Source organism: Herpailurus yagouaroundi, unplaced genomic scaffold, assembly GCF_014898765.1.
Source record: "Herpailurus yagouaroundi ecotype Mexico unplaced genomic scaffold, PumYag 165, whole genome shotgun sequence".
NCBI classification, from domain to species: Eukaryota; Metazoa; Chordata; class Mammalia; order Carnivora; family Felidae; genus Herpailurus; species Herpailurus yagouaroundi.
In genome coordinates, this window is record NW_024412406.1 from 11,115,761 (window position 1) to 11,136,940 (window position 21,180).

At 37.8% G+C, this 21,180-nt stretch overlaps 1 protein-coding gene across 1 annotated transcript in view; it reads left to right on the forward strand.

Annotated features, from left to right (window-relative positions):
- The first annotated feature begins 2,372 nt into the window (after positions 1-2,372).
- The window catches only part of UBE2W (ubiquitin conjugating enzyme E2 W), a 74,980-nt gene continuing 56,172 nt past the window's right edge, over positions 2,373-21,180 (forward strand). The window contains exon 1 of the mRNA XM_040487575.1: positions 2,373-2,474. Within this exon, the coding sequence (XP_040343509.1) occupies positions 2,373-2,474 (102 nt within the window). The remainder of the gene's footprint in view (positions 2,475-21,180) is intronic.

Here is a 21,180-nt window from a genome sequence, read left to right on the forward strand (position 1 = left end):
AATGGTGCCATTAAAAAGGTTCATTAAGGGTATGGGAAATCTTAATTTTATTTTCGTTGAACTGTTTTCCAAAGGGATTGTACCCATTTCACTCCTATAGAGTTTATGAGAGCTTCACCTCCTCCTCCACTTTTGGTATTGTCAGACAGTTTGCCTTTTGCCTATCTAATACTAAGTCCCACACTGTAAAGAAATGATATGTGAGCCTAGTCTTCAAACACTGTATAATGAAATGTTTTCGATAAAAAGATTTCATGCTCCCTGGAAATACTATACACTTCACCCCATCTGAAAGTCATTGTTTTAGTTCCTGAGTACATCAGGATCTTTCTGTTACATATCAAAGAAAAAATGTAAAAGATAGTAAGCATATACTATTTAATATTTCCCAGGAAAGATATAGTTGGTACTGACTTATCCCTCCCATGAAGATCCTTTTTAACATACATATAACCCAAGGGACCAGATGTTGATTTTACTGTGAGGAGTGTTGTAAGGAATTCTGTAACTCCTTTTCTTATTAGTATGTCATGGCAGGTTGTTGGTTCTGCTGATGTCATAATGCTTTGTTTGTGGGGGTCATCCGATGTCACTTATACTTAAAGACTCAGCTTTTTAATAAAATTAACTCTTGGGGTGCCTGGGTGGCTCAGTTGGTTAAGTGCCAACTTCAGTTCAGGTTATGATTCCGTGGTTCCTGGGTTCAAACCCTGCATCGGGCTCTGTGCTGACAGCTTGGAGCCCACTTCAGATCTTCTGTCTCCCTCTCTCTCTCTCCCCCTCCCCTGCTCATGCTCTCTCTCTCAAAAATAAACAAACATTAAAAAAAAAAAAGCTAAATAAAATGGACTTTAGATGGTAAAACCTGACCTTCTGGAGAAATTTTCTGAGAACATAGGGGTAAAGATTTCCAAAAGAAAATTTATCTGGAAAAGCTTTCCTCTTTCCTTGGGATATATGGGTTTTACTTACAAATGAAATGTTGACAACACAACTGAGCTGACACCAGATATGCTTCTGGATGATTCCTGGTTGCCAAGACCCTCCAGACATTCCTCAAGGACACAGTCATTTTGCACAACAAAGGGAAACCAGCCCATTTCTGGCAATAGGGTGGAATTCTAAGAGGAAAAAGCAAATCAATATAACTTCCTCTCCAGTGATGAAGAATGATTCATTTATATTATACTATAGAATAATCGGTCTTTTTAAAAGATCTTTTTCCTTTTTGAAAACACTTTAGAGAATTTCTCAGAGAACGTAATGATCTATCTTTAGGGGGAGAAGAATAACATCCTACATTGCTCTTATATTTAAAATCTTACAGAAATTTGCAAAAAGAGCCCAAGTTAATAAAATGATAGATTTTAAGCGTTCCTTCTGGTAAAGTAAAAGCATTCTATTCAATGTATCAGCCACCTAAATCTTTAAAAGAACATGAGGTACAAGCCTTTGGCTTCCATTTTCCTGTTAAAAACCAATGACATCTTCAGTCTTGGGATAGCTTTTAAAACTGTGGCTTCTGATAAATGTTGGCAGAACTGGTGCATTCCCAGAATAAATTCTGAATGCTCAGCTTTCCCTATTCAAAAACATCCCTCGGTCAAATGACTACAAAACTGCCCACCATGAAACAAGCTGAAGAGAAGTCCGGATGTGCTACAAGCTGTAAGTGTAAATTATAAAGTGCACTGGCACATTATGTCTAGGATCAAATCTCTATAAACAAATGTGAATGCCCTAACAACCTTGTTACTGATACACGTGAAGTTTAAAACTGAGGGGCTGGGGTAGTAAGGAGACAACAGCACACAAACAAAAGAAAAACTTCCCTTTTCAGGCAAGTTTCAGCTCTATCCTTGCCTTTAAAATACCAAAGTGCTGTTTTGCTCTCAATTCTTGTCCCACTGTACAAAGAAATCTGTGTCTCTATCCCCCAAATTAGGAATATGAGAAGCTTTCCAGACCGTAAAGACCAGAAAGCAGCCCCGCAGGTAACTGGCCCCAAGGGTGTGAAAGCGGGCATGGTGATGTGGAAAGCCACGCGAAAGGAAAAAAAATCTGTAAACCCTACACCTGTGGTTGAAAACAAACAAACAAGAACACCCCACGGGACTGGACATCATCAAAATCTCGGGGTATAGAGAGAAAAAAACAACCACCATGGCGAGATCAGAACCAGAGCGGCGTTTCTTGAACGACCAGGTCAGCAGGTGAGCTCGCCGGGCACGCCGGAGAGCTGGATGTGACTGAGTACCGACAGCGCCATTTACCATGCTCTCGCCTGCCCCACCCCCACGGAGGCCCAGCGCTCCAGCCAATCCCCTCCCGCCGTCCCCTTCCCATCGGAGGCCCCGCCCCCCGCGCCCAGGATGCTGGGCCCCCGCGGCGTGACGCGAGCACGGCAGCTCCGCCCCCTGCGTCTCTGGCCTCGCCGGCCTTGGGGGGATGGTTCCATCATGGCGTCAATGCAGGTGAGAGGAGTTTGCAGCATCTGGGCGGGCGAGGGAGCCGCCGAGAGAACGCAAGCGTTTTGTCAGGGGCGGCGTCTGGGACTCTGGGGCACCCGGGCGGGCTCGGGAGCGGCCCTGGTAGCCAGTCCTTTCCCAGCCTCAGGACGTTGGGGAGGGGTGAGAGAAGGCGAGAAGAAGGGCGGGGGAGGGGGGTCCTCGGTCGGTCGAAGCGGACACCAGCCGGCCGGGAAGTTGGGGGATAAAGAAGGCTAAGAGGGGGGAAAAGGGCGAAGTTTGGCATTGGTTCGGCGACAGTGGTCTCGAAATCATCTGTCGTTCACACACACACACTGGCCTGTCCGCCCGCCGCAGGGATGCCTTCTTCGCGGTCCCCGGCCCAGCGGAAACAGCTGCTTTCGCCGTTGTCACTGGGGCAAGGGCGGCCCTGAGAGGGGCTGAGTGTGGGGTAGCTGAGAAGGCGGCTGGCTGCAAAGGCGCCTCGCGGCCTCTGCTCAGGCCTCCCACGCCCAGCTTCCCTGACTACTCGGCCCCTCGGCTCTCCTCTCCTTTGACTCTTAATCCTTTGCCCCGTGTATCTTCCTCTGTTAGCCTTCGCACTTTCAACGAGCATTAGTCCGGCAGCTCACTTCGTAGCTCTCCCCGAAGCTGCCCTTAGTCCATCAACATCATTTGCCGCCTAGTATGCAGTCTCCCCGAGATCTGAGTCACCAGCCCCCTTATACCTTCGGGATAGCTCGCCCTCAAAATTTTTTTTCTACGGTGCCCCACCCTTGCGATCGCGGTAAGGCTACAGCCCTTTGCCCTTCTTCCCCAGGTCTTTAGTGGAATCTTAGTTTGGTAGGAGGCGTTTATTAACCCGTGTCATAGCTACCTGAGTTAGCAGTTCATGGTTTTCTGGCTTTCCAACTTAATACATTCTTTTTTTCCCCAAGCCATGGAGTTTGGTGTTTTGTTTTGTTTTCCAGGCAAAGATGGCAACCACAACTGCAGTTTTGTAAAGATTGACTGTGTTATCTATAGCTGCATTTAATTTTACAGATGAAGACTAGCTCTAATGAAAGTATAGGAAGAGAAGGTAGAACTCTTGTTTGGAGTGTCAGCTGAGTGCTTTTTAGAGTTTTGACATCATCTTAAAGAGACTGACATTTTTCTCAGAAGGATTTAGTGCTTTTGTTTCTAGAAGAATAAGCAAATCTCCCTATCCCCCCCTCTGTTTTTTCTCTCGTTTCTAGGCAAGATCACTTTTTCTTCTCTTTTCTGCTTCTTCCTCTTTTGTGGACATATTTGCTTCACATTTACTTCTGTGCTTTTTCTTATCTATTCCCTTTCAACTTATTTTCCGTGCGATATTTTTACTTTTGCTTCTCACTCTGGACTTTCCTTCAGAATAGAAAAATGTATATAACGTTCCTAGTTGAAGGGATGTCACAAAATGGTGCGGGGAAAAAAACAAGAACAATTTGAGGAAACATTATACTTTACACCAACCTCCCCAGAGACGTTAGAGAAGTTTCGTCATTTGAGGCCAAAAAAGGAACTGTGGAACACTAGTTGAACAGTAGATAGGCTATATGACTAATTTAAGATTATTTGTATTAAGATTAAAAGTATTTGTTTTAAGACTAAAAATTAAGGTTAAATCCACAACACTTGTGAGATTGTATTTGACGGAGAATTATAGGGATAACTAATTGGTTAGATTTAGACTCCAGGGTTCTGGAAAAGGCAGATTTCAGTTTTTAAAAGAAAAAAGTACAGAACTGAGTTAGTACAGAACTTAATGGTGATAATCTTGGATTTTACATGGCAACTTTAACAAAAAAAAAAAAAAAAAATACTTGCCACTGCATTTTTCTGTGTCCCAAGTACTACCTCTGAGTATCTTATTACCCTTTATTCCTTAGTGTCTTCTGATTAGAGGAATGGAAAACTATTGGTTTCCTATTTTAGTTAAAATAAAACCTTTCCTTTTGTGTGTATTTTTGAAATACCTGATAAAGGTTTTCTGGTAGTAACTAGAAAAATAATTTTAATATAGATAAATCAAACTTCTGAAACACATTACTACTTTCAGTGTGTTTATTCTGTCTTTGGTGAACAAAATTTTTTCCTGACCATCTTAATAGCAAAAAAAGTTTTTTGTAAAGATTTTGTTTTTTTAAAGTAATCTCTACACCCAATGTGGGGCTCAAACTTAAAACCCCAAGATCATGAGTCACATGTTCTATGGACTGAACCAGCCAGGTACCCCTTAAATTTAACTCTTCAAAAAACTGAATTACATACAAAACTGCAACCAGATTATGAAATTTGTTTATTTACTTATCAATTATTTTTTAAGGGCGCACTGTGTCGGGTACTGATCAAGGTGCTGGAGATAAAGCAGATAAACCAAAGCAGATCAGGACCTCTGCCTTTGTGGATATAATAGTCTAGCTGAGGGAGACAGATAAGAACTAAATATTTAAGTTAATTGCATAGTATATTGGAAGGAAGGTGTTAGTGCTTTGGAAGGAAGTTAGGAAATGGATATTTTGAGGATTTCAGTTAGGAATCCTCAGCTTAGGAAAAAAAGATACTATACACAAATGCTGCTCTGACCATGTCTTACCTAAAAGTTTTCAGATTTCTTTATCTTACCCATACCAGGATATTATTGCTGCTGAAGAGATTACGTAAGCTGTGAGAGGAACTGTGTCTTAAAAACATAAATACTCTACAAATGTAGGATTTGATTACTTGGTAAAATGAAATAAGTCTTTAGGATCAATAACATCAAGTAGACTTTGATTTTCTCATTGGAGAATATTTTGAAGTTGAGGTTTTAACTTCTTTAGTGTACCCTATCAGTGCCTCCCAGCCTTTTCTCAGGTGGTGGCATACCTAGGAAATAATTTTTGAATCAGGTACTAAGGTGGATGAAATAAAACATTGGTGATGAGTATCATCACATCTGTACAGATCTGTACATCTGGCACCTCTGTAATGCTGGAGGTGCTGTCCGCTATCATATTGATAGAGTTGTTCTTCAGTATACAGTGCAGAATTGTGGTTTTCAAACTTATTTGAGCCTTTGAGATGTTCTTTCTCATTTTTTTTTTCTTTCCAACTGTTTCTTCCTAGAACAAAGTCACATATTACCAGGATAATGGTTAGATTATGTTTTAAGAAAACATTCTTAGAGAATGGTGGGTTTCTGGCAGTGCTTAACATTGGCAGGAGTTAGAGTAAAGAAATAGATCCACATTTAATTTTGATAGTTCTAGAAATGTTAAATTACTCTTGCAGATTTTGTGCATTTTTTCTCTCTTACCTAATGGGGACTTATTTATTAACTGTTGATTTAGCTAGATGAAGGAGATTAAGATTTAGAAACAGGTGGATTTTGAATGGGTGCTTCTTTTCAGAGGATTTAGAAAGAATAAATTATTTTGGATTATTCACAACACTGCACTGCTCTTTACTCAAGTATCTGGCTGTAGTAATTGAGAGGTAGAATATGGGCTCTTACTGACATTTTTAGTAGTCACATTGCCTTGATGGACTCCATATAAGTATTTGTGATGTGAAGGGTTACAGCATAATCAAAGGTTAGAAAATTGACTCATCTTGGATCTTGAGGTTTACTGGGTACTGGGAACTTGGGGAGTATATATACCTAGAATTATAGTATCTGAGAAGGTTGATTGGATAATCTGGCCAGGAACAGGGCTGTCAGGGAGCTTTTAGGAGAAGCCAAGGAAAGGGGGAACAGAATAGAATTGAAGGTATTTTGTGTGAATGATAAATATAACTAGATAGTAGAGTTACTTGAGTAAAGGATAAAACTAAGGTAATCATCTTAACTTTCAAAGCAGTCATTGTGATACTTTCTTTTAGCTGTTAATCAATTACTGCTTAATGAGATGCCTTCTATTTTTATCCTAAAGTGTTTGGGTGTTTTATTTAACTTTTCAGGTCTCTTTCACTCCCATGGGCCATAGATCTCACGAGAATAGGAAAAATACCTTTTCTCTGTCTCTTAAATGGGTGCATAGTGATTACAGCAAATGTTCATTGCTTGGCAAACCAAAAAGTGTTTCTAACTATAGCAAGTTCTGAAATAGTTTAATTCTATTTTACAGAAATCTTTTTTTTTTTTAATTTTTAAAAATGTTTATTTTTGAGAGACAGAGAGACAGCATGAGCGGGGGAGGGGCAGAGAGAATGGGAGACACAGAATCTGAACCAGGCTCCAGGCTCCAGGCTCCAGGCTCTGAGCTGTCAGCATTGAACTGACTGAGCCACTCAGGCACCCCTGAGAATTTTTTTAAGCAATTCTGTAATAGTAAGGTTGAGGCCCTATAAAGGAATAATTTAAAATTCATATTTATATATATGTATTCCCCCAAAAGTTGGCTTATTTTCTTAGTTTATCTTTGCCATAATTTTTATGTTTTGCAAAGTATACTTAACGTTTTCTGGATTTATTCCAACCTTGTAAAATGGAAATTAGATAATCCTGTTTCATTTCAGTAGAGACGGAGAGTAATCACTTATTTGGAACGTGACTTACCCCAAATTATGTAGCCACTGTGTGGTGAAGCTGTGATTAGATCTGTTAATGCTATGAAGTTGTAGGTTATTAACATATTAACAAGTTTGGCATTATAGAGAAATCATTGGGACAATTACTTAACTTTACAGTCAAGAAGTAAACATTTGCTAGACTATTTTATAGCTTCTATAGCTGAGAGGATAATATTCCCCATATTTTATAATATAAAGTTAATGCATCACATTTTAAAAATAATTTTTTTATGCATGTACTTGTGTGCTGATTAAAACTATGGCAAATCTTTACTGTTCAAAGATAGTTTTTTAAAAAAAATATGTTTATTTTTGGTTGAGCACAAGTGGGGTAGGAACAGAGAGAGGGAGATAGAGGACCCGAAGTGAGCTCTGTGCTGACACACTGACAAGCAGTGCGACCAATGTAGGGCTCAAACTCCAGAACTGTGAGATCATGACCTGAGCTGAAGTCAGGCGCTCAACCGACTGAACCACCCGGGTGTCCCAAGAGTCTTTATTAATCAAGGAGAATTTTTTAAAAATTTATTTTCAGTTTTATTCTTTTTTGAATGTTTATTTGTTTTTGAGAGAGAAACACAGCATGAGCAGGGGAGAGGCAGAGGGAGGAGACACAGAGTCCGAAGCAGGCTCCAGGCTCTGAGCTGTCAGCACAGAGCTGGACACGGGCTCGAACCCATGAGCTGTGAGATCATGACCTGAGCTGAAGTTGGACGCTTAACCAACTGAGCTACCTAGGCACCCCAAGGAGAATTTTATTTTTATTTATTTATTTAAAAAAAATTTTTTTTTAACTATTTATTTTTGAGACAGAGAGAGAGAGAGAGCATGAACGGGGGAGGGTCAGAGAGAGGGAAACACAGAATCCGAAACAGGCTCCAGGCTCTGAGCTGTCAGCACAGAGCCCAACGCGGGGCTCAAACTCATGGACCGCGAGATCATGACCCGAGCCAAAGTCGGCCGCTTAACCGACTGAGCCACCCAGGCGCCCCAAGGAGAATTTTAAAAGTAGGGGTGATCTGGCATCTTTCTGCAAGTATAGTTCTGCATAGTATTTATCTAAATTGAACATTTGTTACGTGAATTTTATTTATTTGTGTCATTGCTGTCTGCTTTAATTTTACCTACATAATACTTGTTCCTGTTTGTCAGGTGTTTTTAATAATTCTTCATTTGATAGCCTTTATTTGTGAATGCAGGTTTTGGGTCACCAACAAATGGTGCGTGCCTTTGAGTTATTTTATTCTGATAAAAACTAACTTCAAAAAAAAAAAAAACTGATTTCATTCAGTAGGTCTTATAAAACTTCATTAGAAAAAAATATAGGATCTGGAATCAGAAGACCTGGATTTAGGTTCTGTTTCACTACTTAATGTCTGTGTTGCACAGAAATCAGTGTGTCAAGTTAGCGGTTAAGACAAAAGCAGATTGATAGAGGTAAACATGTATGAAACTGCTTTTTTTGACTTTACTTCCCAAACCTGTTTTTTTCTCCTGTAGTATTCTTCATATTGGTACATGACAACTTTATTCATCCATTTGTTTAACCAGAAACCTTGGTTTCGTCCTATCCCATAGTCAAAACATCATCAAATTCTATCCAGCTCTACCTTCAGAATATATCCAGAATCCAACTGTTTGTCCTGTCTTCTGAATTACTTCCTGATGGAAATCCTTGTCATCCCTCATCTGGATTATATCCACAATTTCATAACTGATTTCCCTGCTTCTGCCCTTGTTCTCTTACTGTCTTTTCTCAGCCCATTATTTTAGATTCTTTCAAAACAAAAGTCATATGTGACTGCACTCGCATCCCTGCTGTGGCTTCCCCGTTTTACTCAGAATATACAGTTGACCCTCCAGCAATGCAAGGGTTAGTGGTGCTGACCCCTGCACAGTCCAAATCCATACATAACTGTTGACTCTCCAAAAACTTTACTAATAGCTTACTGTTAACTGGAAGCCTTACCGATAACATAGTTGATTAGCCTGTATTTTGAATGTTATATGCATTATATACTGTATTCTTAAAGTAAGCTAGAGAAAAAAAGGAAAACCGTAAGGAAGAGAAAATGCATTTATATTACTCTACTGTATTTATAAAAAAAAATTCATATGTAAGTGGACCTGTGCAGTTCAAACCCATGTTCAAGGGATTACACCTGTAATCCAGAGTCCCTGTTAGGGCATAGAATGCCTTACATTATCTATCTTTTCCCCCTCCCTGTTCACTTACCTACAGACTCCTTTCTATTTCTACCTCAGGGCTCTTGCCTTATTTTTCTCTTCTTGGAGTCTTCACCTATTGGGATGGCTCACTTCCTTTATTTATTCTCAGATCTTTGTTCATATGTAGTTTTCTCAGAGAACCCTTCTTTTGACCACCCCAGTGTAAAATAGCTCTTCCATCCATGGCAGTCGTAATTACCCTGCTAAGTTTTTCATAGCCCTGACATACTATTTATTAATTTACTTACTGTTTTTCCTGAACGTGACTCAATGCCTGGTATTTAGCAGGCCCTCAGTAAATGTTGAAGGAATAAATGAGCGCAGCTTCTGGATTCAGATAAACTTGGTTTGAATTGATTCTAGCCTTGCCACTTAATAGTTGTATAACCTTTTTTGCCCAATATAAAATAGGAATAATAATCATATGGGATAAAGTTGCAAATTACTTCATGTCATGGATCTTTAGAGGCTATAGGCCTCTTATTTTAAACCATAGTATCCCTATAAGATATTCACTTTTTAATTTTTTAATGTTTGTTTATTTTTGATAGAGCGTGGGGAGGAGCAGAGAGAGAGGGAGAGACAGAATCCAAAGCAGGCTCCAGGCTCTGAGCTGTCAGCACAGAGCCCGACACGGGGTTCGAACTCACGAACCATGAGATCATGACCTGAGCCAAAGTTGGATGCTTAACTGACTGAGCCATCCAGGCGCCCCTAGATACTCACTTTTTAAAAAAAATTGTCTAATTCTTGCTCCTGTGTTGGCTATCAATGGGAAAAAGCAGATTTCCTATATGATCCTGTGTCAAATGAGATCTCTCCTATTTCCACACTATAGGAGGGAGAGTAGAAGTATGGTTTCTAGTTAGCATGTATGCTTGACTAATTCTCAAATTTTGAAGAGGATTAGCAAAGTAATATTTTGACTTTTTATAACAGTTTAAATGGCACATTCACATTTTTTTAAATTGAAATTAATTCACATACTATAAAACTTACCTTTAAAAAAAAATTTGTTTTTAATGTTTATTTATTTTTGAGACAGAGCATGAGCAGGGAAGGGGCAGAGGGGGAGACACAGAATCCAAAGCAGACTCCAGGCTGTCAGCACAGAGCCTGATGTGGGGCTCAAACTCACAAGCTGTGAGATCATGACCTGAGCCAAAGTCGGATGCTTAACCGACTGAGCCACTCAGGCGCCCCAGAACTTACCATTTTTATTAAAATGTACAATTCAGTGATTCTTAGTATATTTACAACCATCATTACTATTTAATTCATCCCCAAAAGAAACCTTTTACTTATTAGCAGTCACTCCCCATTCCTTCCCCCCCCCCCCTCGACTCCCCTCCTCCTCCACCCCTGCCCCTCCAGATGGAAATCACTAATCTGTTTTCTGTCTCTTTTTGCCTGTTCTGGGCATTTCATATAAATGGAATCATACAATATGTGGCCTTTTGTAACTGGCTTCTTAGTATAATGTTTTTGAGGTTTATCCATATTGTTGCTTGTATCAGTACTTAATTCCTTTTTATGGCTAACAGTCCATTTTATGGTTATACCACAGTTTATCCATTCATCAATTGATTGACATTTGGGTTGTTTCCTGTTTCCATTCATCAGTTAACTGGCAATTTGAATTGTTTCTACTTTTTGAATGCCACTATGAACGTTCATGTACATGTTTTTATTTGGCAGTGTTTTAATTTGTCTTAAGTATATACCTAGTAGTGGAATTGCTGGGTCATTTGGTAACTCTGTGTTTAACTTTCTAAGGAACTGCTAGGCATTTATGACAGCACCATTTTACATTCCCACCAGCAGTGTGCAAAGGTTCCAGTTTCTACACATTCTGGCCAGTGTCTGTCCACTTTCTTGATTATAGCTATCGTAGTGGATGTGAAGTGATACCTCCTTGGTTTTTTGTTTGTTTGTTTTGTTTTGTTTTTCTTTTTTTTTTCCTTTTTTTTTTTTTTGACAGAGAGAGTGCATGTGCACACAAGCAGGGCAGGGGCAGAGGGAGAGAATCTTAAGCAGGCTCCATGCCCAGCATAGAGCCTGACTCGGGTCTCCATCCCATGAACCCTGAGATTATGACCTGAGCCAAAACCAAGAGTTAGACATTTAACCGACTGAGCACCCAGGCGCCCCTCTCCTTGTGGTTTTGATTTGCATTTCTCTAATAACTAAGGATGTTGTGCATCTTGCGTTTATTGGTAAATTTCTTGGAGAAATGTCTAGCCAAATCCTTTGCCCATTTAAAAAATAAAGTTGTCTATTCATTGAATTGTAAGCGAGTTTTTTTCTGTGTGTATTCTGAATATAAGCCCCTTATCAGATATGTGATTTGCAAACATTTTCTCCGAGTTATGTTTGCACGTTCTTGATGGTATCCATGCCAGCACAAAATTTTTTATTTTGATGAAGTCCAATTTAACTTTTTTTCTTTTGTCAAATTTATGCTTTTGGTGTCATATCTAAGAAATCGTTACCTAATCGAAGGTCATAAAGATTTACACTTTTTTACAGCTATGTTCTCTTCTGAGAGTGTTACAGTTTTAGCTCTCACATTTAGGTCTTTGATTCATTTTGAGTCCACTTTCTATATGATGAGGCATATTTAGTTTAATAGCATTAATATGGCAGCTTGTTTTTTTTTTCTTTTTGAAGTTACCCAAGGTGAGAGCCTATCAGATTTGATAGTATCCTGCTGGATTCAAATTATTTTTCTAAGTCAAGTGGAGCTGTTAAGCTGTTTTTCAGATGACAATTTGTATTGCAGCCCTACTACTAAAAAATGTTGATTGTGGTCCTAATAAACTGTTACTGAGAATATTTATTCATATACCCGCTTTTATCATAATTAAAATAGGCATACCAACTTAACTTTTTAGACTTAAAAAAACTTCACGCCACAGGGCATTTTAGAGGTCATCTGATTCAGCCAGCGTACCTTTTCTTTAAGTCATTGCTGTATTTTGTGATTAGAAGTGTTTGATAAAATATAATTTGTTTACTTTTGTACTACATGAAAAGAAGATATTTGAGCAAATTGAGTATACGAGTGTTTTTTTTTGTTTTTTTTTTTCATTTTTTTTTTTTTTTTTTTTTTTTAATGCTTACTTATTTTTGAGAGGGGGGCACAGAGAGGCCAGAGACAGAATCCAAAGCAGGCTCCATGCTGTTACCAGAAAGCCCAAAGTGGGGCTAGGCTCAAACCCACAAACTGTGAGATCATGACTTGAGCTGAAGACCCTCAACCTAGTGAGCCACTCAGGAGCCCTGAGTATATAGGCTTTTTATTTACTTATTTTTTAATATAGATTTGATATGAGAAAAATTGTCACATTCTTAGGAAATCCAATTTAGGAGTTCTAGTGGAGAAGATTACATAGATGAGCATATTGGTGTCATTGTTCTTGATCTTGCTTAGTGGAAACTCAAATAGAATTCATTTCTTTGTAACAATTTGAGCTACCTTGACACTTCTACAGACTATTCTCAGTATTCATGGATTCTGTATACAGGATTTGTGAACCTGCCTGCTTGGTAAAATGTATTTGTAAGCCTAAAGTCAATCCTCATGGTGATTTTATGGTGATTTGTACACATGTGCAGAGCTGTGAAAAATTGGAGTACCTAAATATGCACGTTCCCAACTGCAGTCAAACAAGGCAACACTCTTTCATGCTGTAACTGTTTCAGCTGTCATGCTGTAAACAAGTGTCCTTTTTTTGGTCTATTTAGTACTTCATGTTTTGGGGTTTTTTTTTGCATTTATGTGCTTTTCAAGATTTCACTGTTTAAAATGGTGCGCAGGCATATTATTGAAGTGCTGTCTAGTGTTCCTAACTGCAAGAAAACTGGAATGTACCTTATGTAGAAAAGGTGTGTGTTAGATAACCTTTTTTTTTAGGCATAAGCTCTTGGCCTTAGGTTCAATGTTAATGAATCAACAACATATATTAAGGATTCTTTAAACAAACACACAAAACCAGGTTGTTAACTGATTGGTTGAGTGTGACCAGAGGATGTAGGAACCTAACTCTCTTTCCCTTAGGAACAGTGTGGTTCAATATTTGCTAATTTAGTATTTGCTGTGATTTTATAGTCTGTAACATAACTACTGTGAATACTGAGAATTGGCTGTTTGATTTAAATTTCAGTCTGCCTTTGATTTAAAATATATTGCAACCAGGTTAAAACTGGTAAAACTTGCTACATCTAGGTTCCTTGTTTCCTTTTTTACCTTTTTCTGCTGTAGATCGATGCCTTCTAGTTTTTTTACTTGAGTTACCCGTACAATTCAAGTTGGTGGTTTCCCACTTTGGCATTATATTGAAATCACCTGGGGAGCTCTGAAGGTTGGGGGGGGGGGGAACCTATCCCCAGAGATTAATTTAATTGGTCTGGCATGCATCCTGGGTATTGGAATTTTTCTCAGCTCCTGGGTAATTCTAATGTGCAGTGTAAGGTGAGAACTCATCTTTACTACAGGGGGTGAACTTAGGTGTGCAAATGATGTAAATTGGATCAGGTGTAATCCATCTCCTTGGACCAGATTTAGAGTTCAGGAGATAGTAGACATTTCTTCCTTCCTTCCTTCCTTCCTTCCTTCCTTCCTTCCTTCCTTCTTCTTCTTCTTCTTCTTCTTCTTCTTCTTCTTCTTCTTCTTCTTCTTCTTCTTCTTTAATTAGACCTTCTTTTTTAATGTTTATTTTTGAGAGAGCGAGTGAGAAAGAGCATGCACTGGCGCTCACAAATGAGGAAGGGACAGAAAGAGAGGGAGACAGAGGATCTGAAGTGGGCCCCGTGTTGACAGCAGAGTGCCCGAGTCGGGGCTCGAACCTGCGAACTGCAAGATCATGACCTGAGCCAAAGTTGGACGCTTACCCGACTGAGCCATACTGGTGCCCCAATAGTAGACATTTCAAAGTTGATACCTCTGGAGAGAACTTTAAGAACCAAATTTGAGACTGACAGTGTTTCTATGTGTTCCTGGCTATCTGTATAATTACAGTTCTATCAAAGAACATCCATTTCCTGTACATATCAGAACCAGTGTTGACTGCTTTATTAATTTTAGTGAATTCTCTTGTTTGGTGGCTGTTTTATACAAAGAAAGTTTCTGCCAGGAGAGTTCTTTTGTGGAGGAGGATACTTTTGTGAACAAAATACATTCTGTGGCTGCTGTGTGGTCTTCTAGGCTCAGTTATGAGTTGAGTGATTTTTCTATGCCAATTGTGTACCTAGACAGACTTACCAATTTTATTTCATGAATCTTTGGAGTTGAACTTGAGTAATTCCAATCTCAAGTTGTTTTGTTGTTGTTATTTTAAATAATCTTAGGGGCCCTGTATTAAAATATGAATAGTTCTTGGAATATTAGTCTTGTCTTTAGTCTTCTGGCCCTTCCTTAGGGCCATTATTATTACTGGCCCTTGCATCTCCCATTCCAAGGCCTATGCTGAACTTTTTATCAGTCCATTAAAATCCCTGAGAGTCAGGTTGTTTATATGATTCTGGGTGCTGGGTCTCTCTCCCCTGTCCATTGGTTGAAGTGGACATTACTGCAAACATGTAGATGCTGCACCCTTAACTTGCTAGGAATACTTACCAATTCTTTTTAGTCACTTTTTATATTGAACATCCATTTGGAATTCTGGGTCTTTTTTTTTTTTTTTTTTAAATTATGAATTCTGGGTCGTTTTGATAGCCCTCCTTCTTCTTATTGTTCCTGGGATTAAAAAAAAACAAAGATAGCCCTTTCACTTTGTACCTGACATCATGCATGAATCCACCAAACTTAGCTTCAGTCCTCACAGTGTATGCACTTTTTCCTAACTCCTAGCACATTTTACCTCTTTCATTAGTATTTTTCATTTCTGCCTCTGTATAACTCACAGAGCAGTGTATTAGTGGTAAGCACTCAGGTGTTTTCTGAGTATTCAATTCGGTAGAACAGAGACTCAGGAAAATGCTTTTTCAACATAGGTCAGAAATGATATGAGAACATGGATTTCTTGCTATATCTCTTATTCCTTTGATGTCTCTTTTTTTGCTTCTGCCTTAGCCCAATTACACCAAAGAAATGAGGTGAATAGAATTTTAAAATCAGTGTAATATTTGTTAATTACATAAATCTCTCTCAACTAGATTAATATTTGGTTGGTAATTCTTTCACATTGGAGAGACCTTTATGAACTCAATGCAAATCTATTTTTTTTTTCTCGTGATTAAACTTCCAGTCCATAACCCTTATGGTAACAGCAGATAATCCTAGGTCTTGCTTCATTGATACTAAAATAACGTGGTTGCTTTCTCTCTAAACCAAAATATGTTGTGTCTCAGGATATTTCTCATGTCTGAAATTTATTCTTTTTCCAGATGTTTTATTCTTAGGGTGTGTCTAGGTGTGGTTTGGGTATAGATCTGTTTGTGTGTGCTTGTCGAGGTAGGAGGTTGTTTGGAGAGAGAATGTTGTGGAATAGGGAATTTGTGATTGGTTCCTTCAGATGTTGCAGAAGACAGGACCTCTGTTGATGTCTATAAAATGCAGACTGGTTTCTGATAAGCCTTTTTATCCTTAAACGTAAAGCTTTTGCATAGTGGCAGAGTTTTACTTCAGATTCTTCCAACTTAAAGTACATGGAAGAAATTGGTCAGTTTAGAATACTCCTACCAAAAACAAAACAGAAAAATCATCCCTGAAAGGGTAAAGAAGTTTGGCTCAATCCTGGCAAGCTTATAGTTTTCAGAAGTTTGTGCTGACAATGATAGAAGTACCAGGGGAGGCTAAGACAGTTAATGATGAAGGCTTGGAAAGCATTATCCATGATCCTAAACAGTAAAAATGGTGTCAGTAGGTACTGCTCCCTCTTTTTCTCAGCACCTAGTCTAAAATTGATAATTTTTTTGTATCAGCTTCTGACCGAAACCAGGTTTTTTAATTTAAAATATGTTTAATGTGTTTTATTATTGTATTTTACATTTTCATAAAGTGGCCAAAAATAAGGTAAAATTCAGCTCTAGTTTTGTAATTGAAAAAAACTTTAAGGTAAATTGATATTTTCTTAAACTGGCAACATTAGTTGCGAAAATTGATTATATAAATCAGTCATTTATACTTATCATATTTCTTTTTGTTTTTGTTAGGATGAAACTTAGTGTAAATACATTTTATGTTCTCTTTAAGTTTATTATTCAAATAGATTGTTTTACTCTCTAGAGTGTTACTGTGTTACTCTGTAGAAAAAAATCAAGTTGTTACTTTTTGTTTTAGTTAATTTTTTTTTTAGTAATCTCGACACACATCGTATGCTGGAACTCATGACCCTGAGATCAAGAGTTGCATGCTCTTCCAAGTGAGCCAGCCAGGCTCCCTCAGGTTTTTAGTTAAATCTCAGTGGCCTTGTATTTCCAGAAATTTTACATACTAATGTTAAAGAAGTTGCTGACTTCTGAGTTTGCATGGAGTGAAAGAAACGTGCTAAAGGTATTCTTAGACTCTTAGAGTTATACTGTGGCTATTTTTGACAGCTGAGGCTCAAATATGTGTAAATTTGTAAGCAAAAATTATTAAGAAGACAGTGATTTGGGGTGCTGGCTGGCTTAGTCAGTGGAGCATGAGACTCTTGATCCTGGGGTTGTAAGTTCGAGCCCCACATTGGGTGTAGCGATTACTTAAAAGCTTTTATTAAAAAAAAAAAAAAAGACTGGGGGGTGCCTGGGTGGCTCAGTCAGTTAAGTGTCTGACTTCAGCTCAGGTCATGATGTCATGGTTCGTGAGTTCAAGCCCCGCATCGGGCTTTGTGCTGACTGTGAGGAGCTTGGGATTCTCTCAGTCTCTCCCCTGCTCGTGTGGGTGCATTCCTTCTTTCTCTCAAAGTAAATATATAAACTTAAAAAAAAAATAGTAGCCTTTCTACTACTATACTATTTATACTGTTGTAGCCTTTTATAACACATTGATGTCTTTTATAAAACATAAACTGAAACTATTCTGAAAAAAAAAACCTTTTATTTTGATCACTTCTACGTATGTACATATATATGAGATACTCTGCCATCTACCTTAAGCACAGGTCTTAAGCATATTGCCATATTTTTCATGTTAAAAATATTCCTGTAAACATTAAATATGATTCTATTTTTCTTTTCTTTTTTTTTTTTTGATTCTTATTTGCCAAAGTTAATCTAATCTTATAGAGGTTTCTGCTGTGTCAAGGGAAAGTATTGATGGAGTAAATCCCTAAAATCACAGGATAGCATAACTGAGCATGCTGAGGAAAAAACAAACAACTGTTTATCTTCAGTGTAATAAAAAAGTTGCACAAACTATCTTTTCATTAAATGGATATTTGGTTTTGGCAAAGTAACTAACCTGGAATCTTAAGGTGAGTAGTTCACTTTATGATTTTATTCTTGCTGATGGTAATCTTTATAAATAGTGCTTAGGCATCACATTTTGTGGGCGTTTAAATGGGTAAAAGGTAACAAGGGGAGGGAGGAAAATTGATTATACTGAGTAGCTTTTCCCCCAATACTATTTTTTTTAGTGTTTATTTATTTTGTGAGAGAGATGGAGCACACGTGGGGGAAGGGCAGAAAGAGAGGGAGACACAGAATCCGAAGCAGGCTCCCGGCTCTGAGTCGTCAGCACAGAGCCTGATGCGGGGCTCGAACCCACATACAGTGAGATCATGACCTGAGCTGAAGTCGGACTCTTAACCAACTTAGCCACCCAACTGGCTCCCCATACTATTTTTAATTAAAAATGGAAATTTGCTTGCTTTAGACAAGATACAAGGTAATGATAAAATGAATTATGAACCTGTTTGCTTTCATAGTGGTGATTTGTTCGTTTGGCTAACTAAAAATGTTTGTATAGTAGATTTTGTAATTAAAAGGAAATTTAGAGAGCTACAAAGAGAAAGTAGCTCTTTGTATAGTAGCCTTCTCTTTATTTGCATTTTTGCCTCTGTGGACCAGAAGCAGACAGTCCTCCTTTTGACATATCGATCCTTTGACAGTATGTCAGAAGATCACTTATACCCTAATGCTAGGTCACAGTGCCTACATCATTCACCTCACTTTGTCTCATTATGTAGGCATTTTAACATCTCACATCATCACAAGGAGGGTGATTTCAGTATAAAAAGATTTTGAGAGAGACTACATTCACATAATTTGTTGTAGTATATTGTTATAGTTGCTGTATTTTATTATTTTATATGATAATTTATTATAATATTTTACTGTTGTTAATGTCTTATTGTGCCTAGTCTATAAATTAAACTTTATTTTATGTACGTAGAGGAAAAAACATAGTATACATGTAGGGTTTGGCACTCTCTGTGGTTTCAGACATTCACACGGGGTCTTGTAGTGTATCTCCCTCAGGTACGCGGGCACTGCTGTATTTAGTTTTGGAACACGTTGTAAACCATTGTAGTTATATAGAGATCTGGATATACAGAAATAACACTATGTTCACGTTAGATGAACATGTTATAGTATATAGGATTTACAAGATAATATACAGAAGTGCTTAAAACTTTGATGAGAATGTATGCATCACTTGTAAAACTACAGAAAACTAATTGCGGGTAACTATTGAATCAGACTGAACAATGTCTAGAGGAAGCTGCATGTAGCTTTAACTTGTGAAAACAAGTAGAATGGGTTCCGGGATTTTTTAATTGAAAGGAAATTTAGAGATCACTTAATCTAACTTTTTTTTTTAATGAAAAAATGGGCCCCAATTTGAGGTGACTTCTTAACTTGGCTAGGTTCATACTTCTCAGATAACTCTACTTAACAGAACAGATATGTTTTCAAAGAAATTGTCCATATTATCAATTTTATCTTTCCAAGATGAGTTCCATTACAAAACTAGATTTTACTCAGAACAGTAAAAATCACAATAAGAATGCAGTACATCTTTAAAAATATATGTATTTATTATATGAATGTTCTAATATTTACGCTCAGTAAGTTCCAAATCATCAGAAGTGTGTTCCTTTGGGATTAAGTCTATAAAAAGGAAAGATCTGTCCAACTAAGATCTGTCAAGTTTGTGGCTTAAAAAGATCTTATAAAATCTTCTTAGTTGTAGAATTTAAAAGGTAAAGGCCCTGGAAGCTGTCTTCTGGTATAGAGAGTTGAGTGTCAGTGTTTGTTCTAACAGCCTGTCATGATCTAAATAGTCATGTTCCTGTTGTTGCCACTTTTTCCCCCCATTATGAGCTTTCATTCTCTTCCCACCCCTCAATTTTAAATTATTCCTTAGAATAAATTTTTAAGAATAGTGTTCCTGAGTCACAGAATTCAGTATTTTCTGGCTCTTGAAATACTTGATGACAGTTAATTTAAAGTCATTGGGTTGGAGCTTCCCCAAAATGGTAGAAAACTATTTTGCTTTAGGGGTACCTACAAAAAGAGTGGCCAGTAAGTAAGACATAAGCATAGCAGAAATGGGAACAGAGCCGTTTTGTATAATAGAATCAAAGGGGGTAAAGCTTTTCACGTGGAAGATTATAAGTGATAAGTCACCAAAATGGGTGACTTTGTTTTTAAGTAGGCTCCACACTCAACGTGAGGCTTGAACTCACGACCCGAAGATGAAGAGTTGCATACTATACCGACTGAACCAGCTGGGCATCCCGAACCCCAGTAGAATTTAATAAGCAAGTAGCATTGAACCTTGAGAAGTTTTGAGGGGTTGAGGCTTAAGTGAATGTATTAGAGGGGAAGTAGAGAGGCAGTGGATGTTGGCTGAGTTCAAGGAGTTGGGATAGTGAAACAAAAGGAGGAAATGGACAGAAGTAGAGGATAAAGGATGACTTTTTGCTTATTTTAAAGCTGGCAGAGACCCAGTTGATGGCTGAAGGGAAGGGATTCTGGAATGGCAAAGAGTGAAGTTATTATAAGTCAAATTATTAATTTGATCCTAGATGACTTGATAAGATCCAGTGAGAGACTGATGGGAAGATTTTGAGAAGGGAAAAGAATCTCCTTTGTCTGGGACTTCATTGAAGGACCAGAGATTGACTATAGGGACCATGTGTTTTGTTTTGTTTTTTTTTTTTAGTTTTAGCTAAAGATGAGGAAGCGAGTTGTGGTTTGCATTCTTTGCATGTTTTAGTATTTTTTGCTAAGAGGAAGCTTTCCATTAATAACTTTTGGAGAACATCTGGGGCTAAATTTATAGATTGCAGCTGAGAGAGACGCTGAAGTTTGTTATTTAAAAATATTTCCCCAAAGCAAATGAAGCTGATGCATATTTTTATTTGTTCTCTAATAAAGTTGGTTAGGGAAAACTCATAATTTTAGGATAGTAATCTTTTATTTCTTTTTATTTGCCATCTTATTTTTTTTCTTTTTTGTCATCTTTGAATTTTGATACTAGTGTATTTATTTGGAACTTACAACTTTTCAAAATAATGTTTTGTCTGTTGGACAGTCTCATTTCTATCCTGTTAACAATCTGAGGTAGATATTTAATTATACAGGAATTAAGATAAAGGTTATTATTTATTCAAAGTTACATATATAATATACACTCCTGAAAACAGGTATTAATTTTTTTCAATGAAATATATCCCTTACAGCATATTCTAATTTATACTCTTTAAGGTTTGTGCTTTGCTTACCTTTAGAACAAATAAGTGACAGAACCTACTATTCCTAAATCCTAATTCTGGTTTCTTGTGATAGATCTGCAGTTTGATTTGAAGGTCAAACCAAACTTTCCGCTCTTTGAGGACAGTATTATCCATCATTTTATCCAGCATATTTATTTAAGGTTTGATGTGTGCCAAACCTTGGCTAAAATGTGCATTTTCCACTACATAGCATGTTTTATGCTTTATGACATTTTATTTTCCTGAGTAATTTCTTTATTAAC